Source organism: Triticum dicoccoides, chromosome 4A (genome assembly GCF_002162155.2).
Source record: "Triticum dicoccoides isolate Atlit2015 ecotype Zavitan chromosome 4A, WEW_v2.0, whole genome shotgun sequence".
Taxonomy (NCBI): Eukaryota; Viridiplantae; Streptophyta; class Magnoliopsida; order Poales; family Poaceae; genus Triticum; species Triticum dicoccoides.
In genome coordinates, this window is record NC_041386.1 from 591,377,044 (window position 1) to 591,388,237 (window position 11,194).

Sequence of the window (11,194 nt, forward strand, 5' to 3'; positions counted from 1 at the left end):
CCTCTCTGGTCAATAACCAATAGCGGGACCTGGATGCCCATATTGGCTCCTACATATTCTACGAAGATCTTTATCGGTCAGACCGCATAACAACATACGTTGTTTCCTTTGTCATCGGTATGTTACTTGCCCGAGATTCGATCGTCGGTATCTCAATACCTAGTTCAATCTCGTTACCGGCAAGTCTCTTTACTCATTCCGTAATACATCATCTCGCAACTAACTCATTAGTTACAATGCTTGCAAGGCTTAAGTGATGTGCATTACCGAGAGGGCCCAGAGATATCTCTCCGATAATCGGAGTGACAAATCCTAATATCGAAATACGCCAACCCAACAAGTACCTTTGGAGACACCTGTAGAGCACCTTTATAATCACCCAGTTACGTTGTGACGTTTGGTGGCACACAAAGTGTTCCTCCGATAAACGGAGTTGCATAATCTCATAGTCACAGGAACATATATAAGTCATGAAGAAAGCAATAGCAACAAACTAAACGATCAAGTGCTAAGCTAACAGAATGGGTCAAGTCAATCACATCATTCTCCTAATGATGTGATCCCGTTAATCAAATGACAACTCATGTCTATGGTTAGGAAACTTAACCATCTTTGATCAACGAGCTAGTCAAGTAGAGGCATACTAGTGACACTCTGTTTGTCTATGTATTCACACATGTATTATGTTTCCGGTTAATACAATTCTAGCATGAATAATAAACATTTATCATGAAATAAGGAAATAAATAATAACTTTATTATTGCCTCTAGGGCATATTTCCTTCAGTTTGGGCCCTCTTGTGAGGTTAAACCATGCGTCCTACTTCTTATATATTAATTGTGATGGGGTACAAAGTACAGATTGGTCTACCTCGAGATCGTATGAGTTTGTCTAAGCTCTAAACCTTGCGAATGTATCTCTACAGACTAAACCTTGCAGCTTATATGTTGGGAGACATAGTAGAAAAAGAATCGCGCCTACCGATACATGTTCAACGTCTATAATTTTTTATTATTCCATACTATTATATTATGAATCGTTTATGTTTTATATGCATTTATGTACTATTTTATATCATTTTTTGGACTAACCTATAAACCCAGTGCCTAGTGCCAGTTGTATTTTTTGTCTGTTTACGTTTTTTCAGAAAATCAGTACCAAACCGAGTCCAAATGTATGAAACTTTTCGACGGTTTTTTTCTGGACAAGAAAGACCCTAGAAGTTTCGGGAGGAGACCAGAAGGCAAACAAGGAGACGGCAAGGCAACAGGGCGCACCCTGGAGGGGTCGCGGCCTGTTACCTTGTGGGCCCCTCGTGGCTCCGTCTGACCTAATTCCACCACTATAAATTCTCTAAAATCAGGAAAACAACAGAGAGCCACCCAAAACAATTTTTTCGCAGCTGCAAGTTTCTATTCTTCCGCGATCTCATTTAAGGCCTTTTTGGTACTCTGTCGGAGGGGGGATCAATCACAGAGGGCTTCTACATCATCCTTGCTGCCCTCCAATGATGCGTGAGTACTTCACCACAGGCCTACGGGGCCATAGCTAGTAGCTAGATGTCTTTTTCTCTCTCTTTGATCTTCAATACAATGTTCTTCTCGATATTCTTGGAATTCTATCCGGTGTAATCTTCTTTTGCGGTATGTTTGTTGGGATCCGATGAATTGTGGATTTATGATCTAAATGTTTATGAGAAGTAATGGAGTCTGTTGATTTGACTTTGTTTGCTTTGTTTGATCAACCTAGAGGGGTGAAGGCCTTATGAAACTAGTTGAAACCTAGTGAGCATTTGGTTAAAACCTAAAACAAGTGAAAACAGAAAGTTAAATAAAACCCTAAAGGTGTTAAAGCAAGAAATATTTTCAAAGGAAATAAACAAAATAATATTAAAAACGAACTAAAGATGGGTCAGAGGAAAACCAAATTAAAGAAAAATAGAGGAAAACTATTTTGGAAGATAAAATGTGAGCAAGGAAATATTTAACTAAAGCCTACAAATAAAATGCATAAAATATATGCCCAAAAGGTCCAAAAAAATGCTCAGTGTATAAAAATTGCAATAAGAATTTAGAGAAAGTTTTTTTATGAAATAAAAATCAAATTCAAAATAAAATATAAATGACAGAACAACAGAGGCAGAGCAGAAAAGAATAAGAGAAGAAAAAAAAGGGCCCAGCCTAGCCCAGCCGCGCGCAGCCACTCTCTTCTCACTGTGAGCCGCTGACCAGCGGATCCCACTAGTCAATTGGTCAATGTTTTTTCATGAAAGTTCTAAAATTTCAAAAAAAACTATAAATTGTGAAAAATAATTTTCAAGAAATCATAAATGGTCACGAATTAAAAAATGTTCATGATTTTTTTAAAATTTTAACATGCTAAAAAATTGTTGATGAAATTAAAAACAATGTTCACGGATTTAAAAAACTGCTTAAAATTTTAAGAAATGTTCACAAATTTGAAAGATGACTGCAAATTGAAAAGGAAAAAGAAAAGTAAGAAAATGAATGAAAATGAAAAATAGTATACGAAAGATGAACAAAAAAAATAAAAATAGAATAAAAAAGAAGAACGAAAAACGTTAAGAAAAAGAACCGCTTCAGGGAAGGTTCTAGAACTTTCCCAAACCGGTGGAGATAAAATCCGGGAATGGGCCGGCCCGTACGATTAGGATGGGGGAGACCTGCGGGCCGAATAGGAGCCGCCCCCGAAAAGCCGCAGGCCTAGTGATGATATAACAAACAGCACCAGCGGCCCATGGCCCAGGCGGCCGAACGCGAAAGAAAGCGAGCGAGCGGAAGCCAACCCAAACCCTAGCGCTCCCTTCCCCTCTTCTTTCTTTCTCCCCTCGCCGTCGCCTCCTCCTCCTCCTCGCACCCAAACCCTAATCCCCTCTCCCCCCCGCGAACCGAGGCCGCGGGCGCGCAGGCGGGCAGGCGCGGGGCAAAATGGCGGGCAAGGAGGACAGCCGGATCTTCGTGGGCGGCCTCTCGTTCCACACCGACGAGCGCAAGCTCGAGGACGCCTTCCGCCGCTTCGGCAAGGTCGTCGACACCCAGGTACCGGACCGTCGCCGCGCCGCTCCGTGTATGCTTTCGCTTGTTGTTTTTTATTTATTGTCTCGTGGGTATGTATGTGTATATAGCTGCTAGATCTGCGGAATTAGATGGTGTTGAGGGTAGGAAGGCGAATGTGATGCACATGGCCAAGGTCTAGGTGCTGTTTTTCTAAAAATTCTCTTATAACTTGTATAAGTGATAGGGTCCTGCTACCTTGATCAGTACTTTCTCCGGATCCGAACAAGGCACATGAGCTCAGTGTTTGGTTTCGTGTGGTTAACACTGGCTCAATTCTCTAGGTTAATAACTAACAGTAATGGGGGTTCCCACTTTTCTGACACTGTTATAGTGTCAAAAGACGTCTTACGTTAAGTTACAGAGGTAGTATTTCGAAACGCACAATGTAATATGCTGTCTTCTCAAAATGAATAAACGCAGGTGCTAACTAGTACTCCCTCCGTTCTGTTCCTAAATACAAGCCTTCTTAGAGATTCCAATGTAGACTGCACACGGAGCAAAATGAGTGAATCTACACTCTAGAGTATGTCTATGTACATCCGTATGTAGTCCATGTTGAAATCTCTAAAAAGGCTTTTATTTAGGAACGGAGGGAGTAGAATTTATTGCTAACGAGATTTTGTCATATGGTGTTCCTTAGTTTGTAGCCACATCAGGGATGCTCACAGTATTTTTCTACCCCTCCCTTTGCTAGCTCTGATGATTATTTTTCTCAGCCACGTGCTTTGTGAAGCCAAATGAGCTGGCACATTTGTGGAGTTGGATAGAACAGGGATTCTTTGTTTGTTTGTCGAAAGATCAGCTTTGCAGAGAACAATCATGAGTGTTTGTGCGAAGAAAGCAGCTGTTAACTGCTCTTTCAGGGAAAACTTAGGCTCGAAATTGCTTTACCAAGAGGTCATGCTGGTGCTGTTTACCGCAGTTAGATGCCTGAAGTGAACATCAGGGCCTGTGAAATTTGATCCAGTAATCTGGGAACCCTTGATCTATCTTGCTCTTGGCTGTGTTCTGATACCTTCATTCAGCCTGTGGTCTGATAGAAGAAACAGCATGTTCTTACAGTGGTATTACTTGACAAGAAATGCCTTCAGTGGTCCTCTGGCTTTTGCAGTTCCATGCATGTCCTGTGATTTTGATAGTCTACTATGCCAACACCACAGTCAGTAGTCTGCAGTTGGGAAGCGGCTCAGCAGACAGTCTGTTGTCTGATGGAAACCTGAAGACATTTTTCAGTCTTTCATGTTTTAACTGATTTTATCTGTTGGTGATATACATCAAAATATTTGTTGTCTGTTTTGTGTGGTTGTGTTAAATATTAAGAAACCATGTAACCCATTTTAAAATCCTGTGCCATCTATGCGACTAGAATTCTACACATATGTTGTCATGTTTTTCTATTCTTGAATCTTGATACGAGTGCCATGATTTGTTTGGTATGTCAGTACTCTGTTCGTTGGCCAAAATATTGTTCTGTTTTTCTGCTCCTAGTTTCTAAGAGCATGTTGCATTATCTTTTCTGTAATCACCATGTCCCAATCATTTATCTCATCATATCATATATTCATCTGAATACCTTTTCTTCAGTTGTTTCTTTCGCTTTTTGGTTTGTAGTCACAGCCATTTTTTTGTGACAAGTTGGGTGCAAAACATGTTGTAGTGTGCAACCTGATCTTATTGGCTTCAAAATAATTTAAGGGATGTTGTTGCAGCCAATAAATCATGTGGTAGCAGTTGGTAACTTTTGTTATGAAAACCGAGGGAAGGTGAAATACAGATTCGTTTGTGTATCGTCACGACATTGTTGCTGTGTAGTGCTCATGGAATGACAGTTGAAGGATAGCTGCTGAAGCAACATTTGATGTCAGCACTTCTCACAACCAACCCCACACATTTGACATGTCATGCTTGTTGGATATTGCCAACTGCTGTCTCCATGTGTTGTTTTGCTATGTTTGAAGATTCTCTCGTGAGCTTATCTACCAGACCAGCATGCCAGTGGTTCAGACATCGGTGATGGGCCTGACCGCCTGAGAATGTTGTTCTTGTTTGGCTTCTGACAGTAATTCACTAATTTACGGTGAAAATTTAATAGATGGATCTAACTACTGAACTGGTTTATGCATTTAGTCATAGCATGATATGATATGAGTGGGAGTGTTACAAACCTTGAGGCACACTTGGTTGGTAGCCACTTTCATGCCAATTGAAGTTCCTTGCTTCTCAGTTAGTAGTTGCTGCAATTAGTTTAGTTGATATGAGATGTGCTATAGGGATCCAAACACGACAGGATTATCCAGAGCAGTCTAGTTAATATGGGTAACAGCAAAAGATGGTAGCAGCAAGCATTGTTTGGTTGCTCAAATGTTTGTTTGCCCGACTGGTTGTCAGTACAACGAGCTTTGCTCTCTCAGGATATGTTCAGTCAGAAAGGTAGTCACAGTTACACTCGGCTATTTGACAGTTTTGATTTGTTCTGTTGAATTATGAAACTCTGGAATAACCTAATCCCAATGCTGCTCAAAAGGTAATTCTGTCAACCATCCTAAATTTGACCACAAGTGATTTTTACGAATGGCTGTCTACCTCACACATTCTTATTTCATGTATATCGTGACTACTTTTTCATTTCCTTGGTTGTGTCGCTGTTCAGTTGGCTTTTAAGCTTATGGTTATTCATTCAAAAGAGAAAGCATGTTTCTTTCTATGAGACTTGGCTGCTATAGACCTGCAGCTGTTTGTAGTGATTCGTTTTGTTACCTTGTCAAAGCACGTTTTCCAGCTGCTTTATGCTACACTTTCAAACAAAGTATGACTTGAAATGTTGTGGTAATGAATACATGATATTATTTACTGTTTCTTTTTTGCCCTTTACTCGTTGCTGAATTCAAAGTACCAGTTTCCAGTTTCTTATATAATCCTATATATATGCTCCAGTTTCAAACAAATTATGGCTTGAAATGTTGCTGTAATGAATCTGTGTTATTTACTGATTTTTTCCGCCCTTTACTCACTGCTGAATTTAAAGTGCACATTTCCAGTTTGTTTTGTTTTTATAAGCTGCTATATGCTACAGTATCGGACAAACTATGACTTGGAAGTGTTGTGGTAATGAATCCGTGTTATTGTTTACTGATTGTTTTGCCCTTTACTCATTGCTGAATTCAAAGTGCAAATTTCCAGTTTGTTGTGCTGCTATATGCCACAGTATCAAACAAGCTATGACTTTGGAAGTGTTGTGGTAATGAATCCGTGTCATTATTTAGTGATATTTTTGCCCTTTACTCATCGCTGAATTCAAAGGTTTTGCAGCTGCTTACCATTTGGCTTTGCTCTCTATGTAGGCTGATTCTCGACTATTTCTTATTGCAGATCATGCTGGAGAGGCACACAAACCGGCACCGTGGCTTTGGCTTCGTGACGTTTTCAGATCCCAGGGCAGTTGAGACTGCTATCAACGATATGCACAACAAAGAGTTAGATGGTCGTACCATTTCAGTGAACAGGGCTGAGCCAAAGATGCAAACAGATGACACTCGGTACAGCAGTGGTGGTGGTGGTGACCGTGGGGATTATCGTGGTGGCAAGGGTGATGGTCCACCCCCTGGCAATTGCTTTGAGTGTGGCCGTGCTGGTCACTGGGCTCGTGACTGCCCTAACCCTGGCGGCGGCCGTTCTGGGCGATTCCCTTCCAAGTTCAGTGGTGGCGGTGGCAGGGGAGATCGCTTTTCTGGATCAGACAGGTTTGGCGACCGTTACGTGGATGATCGCTATGATGGTGGCCGTTATGGTGGGTACCGTGAGCCTATTGACAGCAGAGACAGATATGATGGGGGCCGTGATCGTTATGCCAGTGACCGGTACCCCTCTGGTGGTGACCGCTTTGGTGCAGACAGGTATGGAGCAGCCCCAGACCGTTATGCGCCAAGTGGTGGTGGAGGCGGCTATGGCAGGGAGCGAGAGAGAAGCTACGAGAGAGATGGAATTCGTGGTGGTGGTGCCTATGACAGGAGTGGCCCAAGGGGCGGTGCAAGCTATGACAGGGACGGCCCAAGGGGCGGCATAGGTGGTGGCTATGACAGGGATGGTCCACGTGGAGGCGGCGCCGACTATGGCAGCGGTGGGCCTAGTCGCTACGAGGGAGGAGGTTACAGGGAGAGGCCTGCACCGTATGACCGCCCCAGGGGAGGAGGGCGCTTCGACGACCGCTACTAGTGACCTGTTGCTGCAGTCGAGCTATGTATTTGCGTTTTAACTTTCAGTTTGGCATGGCCGAATGCTTGATGAGTACTCTGTCGGCACGGTTATCTCTTTTCTGTACTGCAAATGTTACTCCCGGTGGGCACTGGTAGTTTACCCAGCAGACTGTTTCCGTGCTGAGTTGAATCTGTCATGCCCTGGCTGCTGGCTACCTTTGCTGAATGATGGTTTATGTACTTCTGCATGATATTAATCAATCTGAACTTATGAAATCCTGCTGCTCTGCTGTGGTTGGTATGAGATCCTGCTGCTCTGCTGTGGATGAATCTTATGGCACGGTAATATCTATTCTGTACAAGAAATGGTACCACAACTGGAGTTTATCCAGCAGACTGAGCCTGCTATGACCTGGTTGTTTTTGTTGTCGGCTACATTTGCTGAATGATGGTTTCTGAACTTGTGCATGATTTCATTGATCTGAATTTATGAAATCCTTCTGAATGACTTCGAGAAGAGTGACCAAAAACTATGCTCTTTAGACAGAGCATCATGATTTGACGAATGGGCTTTCATACTTGTCTTCATCACGTGTTATTTAGGTCATTTGTGCTGACTGTATGAATTAGAAATGTAAAATAAGTTTTTGTTTTTGTTTAGTCCAGTGTTTCTGTAAAAGTGCTGTGCAAAATGTATTTGAGTGTCGACCCTTCGTGCTATGAATACAAACTTACTCTTTGATTCAACATATTTGGGCCTCCTTTGGTTTGTAGGAATGTCATAGGATTTCTATGGGATAGGATTTGTATAGGAAAATTTCTTTTGAGACCCTTTGGTTTGTAGTAATGAATTCCTATTCCTATATAGGATAGGAGTCAATCCTTCACATTTTGGAGGGGAAAAAACATTAGCTAAGACCCAATGAAAAAATTCCTATCCTATGCATCAAATGACATCTCTTTCTTTATTGGAATTGAGATGCATGTCATCTCACTTCCTATGATTTTTCTATTCTTACAATATTTATATTCTATGAACCAAAGGAGGCCTTAAAGTTTTACCGATTCACCATGAATATGTTTCATCATATACTATGAAGTATATTTGATGTTGCAGATATTAGTAAAACATAAATGTAAACCTCGACGGCTCTTTCCCTGTGATTCAGACGCCACGATGGCGATGGCTTCCCTGCAACATGGTGCAGTGCCCGGTTGAGTCGCTTGGACAACGGGCATGGTGGCTTTGGTGTGGCTTCCTTGGCGGCGTGGCTCGTCGCGTCTCAGGTGCTGCCGCTCCTATCCTGGCGGCGGCTTCTGCCATCCTCGGAGGGTTGCGGTTGCCGGGGCAGCAACCCTAGATTCGGTGGTGGCGGCTTCGGCCAGAGGGCGGCGCGTGATTGGGATCCCACGGCTAGTTTGGAGTTTGATGGCTAGCGCATCTAGGTTCCGGCAGCGCTGTGGCTACTGGCCTGGTGGTCGTGCAGCACGGCCTCAGCAGGTGCGGGCGCTGCCGGGAGGTGCTTCCCTCGGTGCTTAGTGCTCTGGTGGTGTTTGGTGGGTGGTTGTTCGTGGCCGGTCGGTACGGGATAGTGGTGGTCGAGCTTCATTGGGAGAAGCCCTATCTTCGGCTTTTCACGTATCTCGCGAGAGGCGACTTCCGCGGGCGTCGTGCTCTTTCTTGGAAGCATTGTCACTGTGTGATGCTCCTTCCCTCCTCCCGCGGCCTTGGCTCCAGAGGGAAACCTCAGATCCGCGGGATTGAGCGATGCGGACGTCTTTAGGTCTTCTTCCTTCTTGCGGGCATCGTCTCGGAGCCAGCTACAACTTGAGACCGATGGATTGCGGCATCTTCGCCATGTGGTTTGCTGAGGCGGACGTTTTGGGGGTGGTGATTTCTACTTGGCAACGATGATGGCGTCCAGAGGAGCTTGGGTCGCGGTTCGTGTTTCGGTTATCGGATCTTCCCGGCGTGTCCTATGTGCTCTTCTGTGGGTTGCTTGGTTGCTTTGAAGTCGAAGCCGCGATGGAGCGAGTCCAGGTAGTGCCGACGACATGCACTAGGTGGTCGTTTGCGGTGGGGCACGGGCGGCGCAGGTCCTACATTTTTCCCTTGCGAAGCTCGCCGTCAAAGTCGGAGGTGTCGGTATTCGCGCGTGCGGCCTTCCGTTGGCATGTGCCGCCATGGCTTCTCAACAGTTGTTTGCGGGCTGGCTTGGCTTCGAGGCTGGCGCTCTATGATGAAGGCGGAGTCGCCCGTTCGGTTCCCGGTGATGATGATGGCGCTTGACGACTTCTCGGCAGATGTCGATGAAGTCGGAGTCACCCGTTCGGCTACCGGTGATGACGACGACGCCTGACGACTCCTCGGCGGATGTCTTTTCTTCTTCACAGCTCTGTGTTCCGTGTCGGCGGCCAGGTTGCCCACGTTACGTGGGTTGCGCTGTACCGGTCTTATCCTGGTTTTTCGTCAGTTAAGCGGGCAATCTCACTCTCTTCTTAATCAATGAAAACGGCGAGTCTTTTGCCTCGTTTAAAAAAAAGAAGAAGAGTCAACCTGGTCAAACTTAAAAGACATTTAACATAGAAGGTACTTGTACAACCGAAGGCAGAAGGCAGAAATTTAACTCTTGTTGCCGTCGCACGGTTAGTCCAATCGGCAGTGATATTGATATCCAGTGGGCGTCTCGACTCGATAGAGACCTGTCGCCGTCTCCGCATCCGTAGTGCGTGCGTCCTCGCATGGCCTCTTTCTTATCCAAAACCTTCTCCCCGTCCTCCTTTCTCCCTTCCAATTGAAATGGACCCCGCTGACTCTGGTTTAATCTATCCATCTACTCCGCCTCCGGCTAGCGGCTATACAACAGACACACAAATGCTCACATGAAACGGGGCCGCATTCACGTGCTGCAAGCATAGCGCATCACGAGCAACCGATAATAAATCAGAAAAAAACTTAGTAATACAAAGAAACATTCATGATTGTGATGTTAGCCGAGACTCGCCGAATCGCGCAGAAAAACCTTTGGGTTATACTACTGGTTTTCCGTTAACAAATTTTGGACAATCTTCTTCTTCTTCTTCTTCTTCTTCTTCTTCTTCTTCTTCTTCTTCTTCTTCTTCTGTCTGTGAGTAAATTCTTGCATTACTCAAATATCAGAAGTTACATGTCGTCCCACAAGTGCCCAAGCATATTCCGGACCGGAGCCTGGCCAAAATTTTCTTCTTCTTATAATTAACCAATGGCCCAAATCTCTTTTCGCGCCCATTTAGATAGTAATGGCAGTAATGATGTGAAATGTAACAGTTGATTTTTTTAATAGAAAAAACAATGCTTTATTGAATGAAGCCGGCAAAAAGTTGCAGGGGAAAGAGAAAAGGACCACGGTATCTGGCGAACGTCGCAACATCTGGCGAACGTTCGTTGGGAGGGGTTATCGTTTGCGACCGTGTTGGACGGCAAGGTTAGCTCTATGGGGTTGGCGGTTTCTTAAGAGAACTCGTGACAAATTAAAAAAACAACAACATGATTTCCATCTCATGTACCAGATAAAATTGTAAAGAAAAAAAAACGTTCGCTTGCCATCCTCTCCCAGCTGACGTTCGTCAACTATCATTACAAAAGAGAAAGGGCGGAAGGAAAACGGTGTTACTATTATTGGCTTGTACACATAGTTTCTCTTTTACATTTTTTTTGTACAGTTGGAGTAAAGAGGGGTTGAATTGAAACAAGTGAAACTGCCAGTTATCTTGCAAGTAAAGTAAAGTAAATAATTAGTAATTTTTAATATCTTCTTCAAATAAATCCCTCTCTAGGAAATACAAAAAAGAAGTAAAGAAGAAAAAAAAACATGCCTCCCTTCCTGTCTTCCTCCCCCCGTTGATCCTCCCTCCTCTCTCTCCTCCCTCCCTCCCCCAAATCA

At 43.9% G+C, this 11,194-nt stretch overlaps 1 protein-coding gene across 2 annotated transcripts; it reads left to right on the plus strand.

The window, feature by feature from the left end:
* The first annotated feature begins 2,799 nt into the window (after window positions 1–2,799).
* LOC119287064 (glycine-rich RNA-binding protein RZ1C-like) lies at window positions 2,800–7,572 on the plus strand. Of its 2 annotated transcripts, XM_037566561.1 has the most exons (3): window positions 2,968–3,060; window positions 3,795–5,602; window positions 6,448–7,572. In XM_037566561.1, the coding sequence occupies exon 3, from the start codon at window positions 6,451–6,453 to the stop codon at window positions 7,288–7,290; it is 840 nt and encodes a 279-aa protein (XP_037422458.1). In that variant the 5' UTR covers window positions 2,968–3,060; window positions 3,795–5,602; window positions 6,448–6,450; the 3' UTR covers window positions 7,291–7,572. The 2 variants fall into 2 exon arrangements, with proteins under 2 accessions (XP_037422457.1, XP_037422458.1); XM_037566560.1 differs by lacking the exon at window positions 3,795–5,602 and having other exon boundaries at window positions 2,800–3,060.
* Window positions 7,573–11,194: the final 3,622 nt, after the last annotated feature.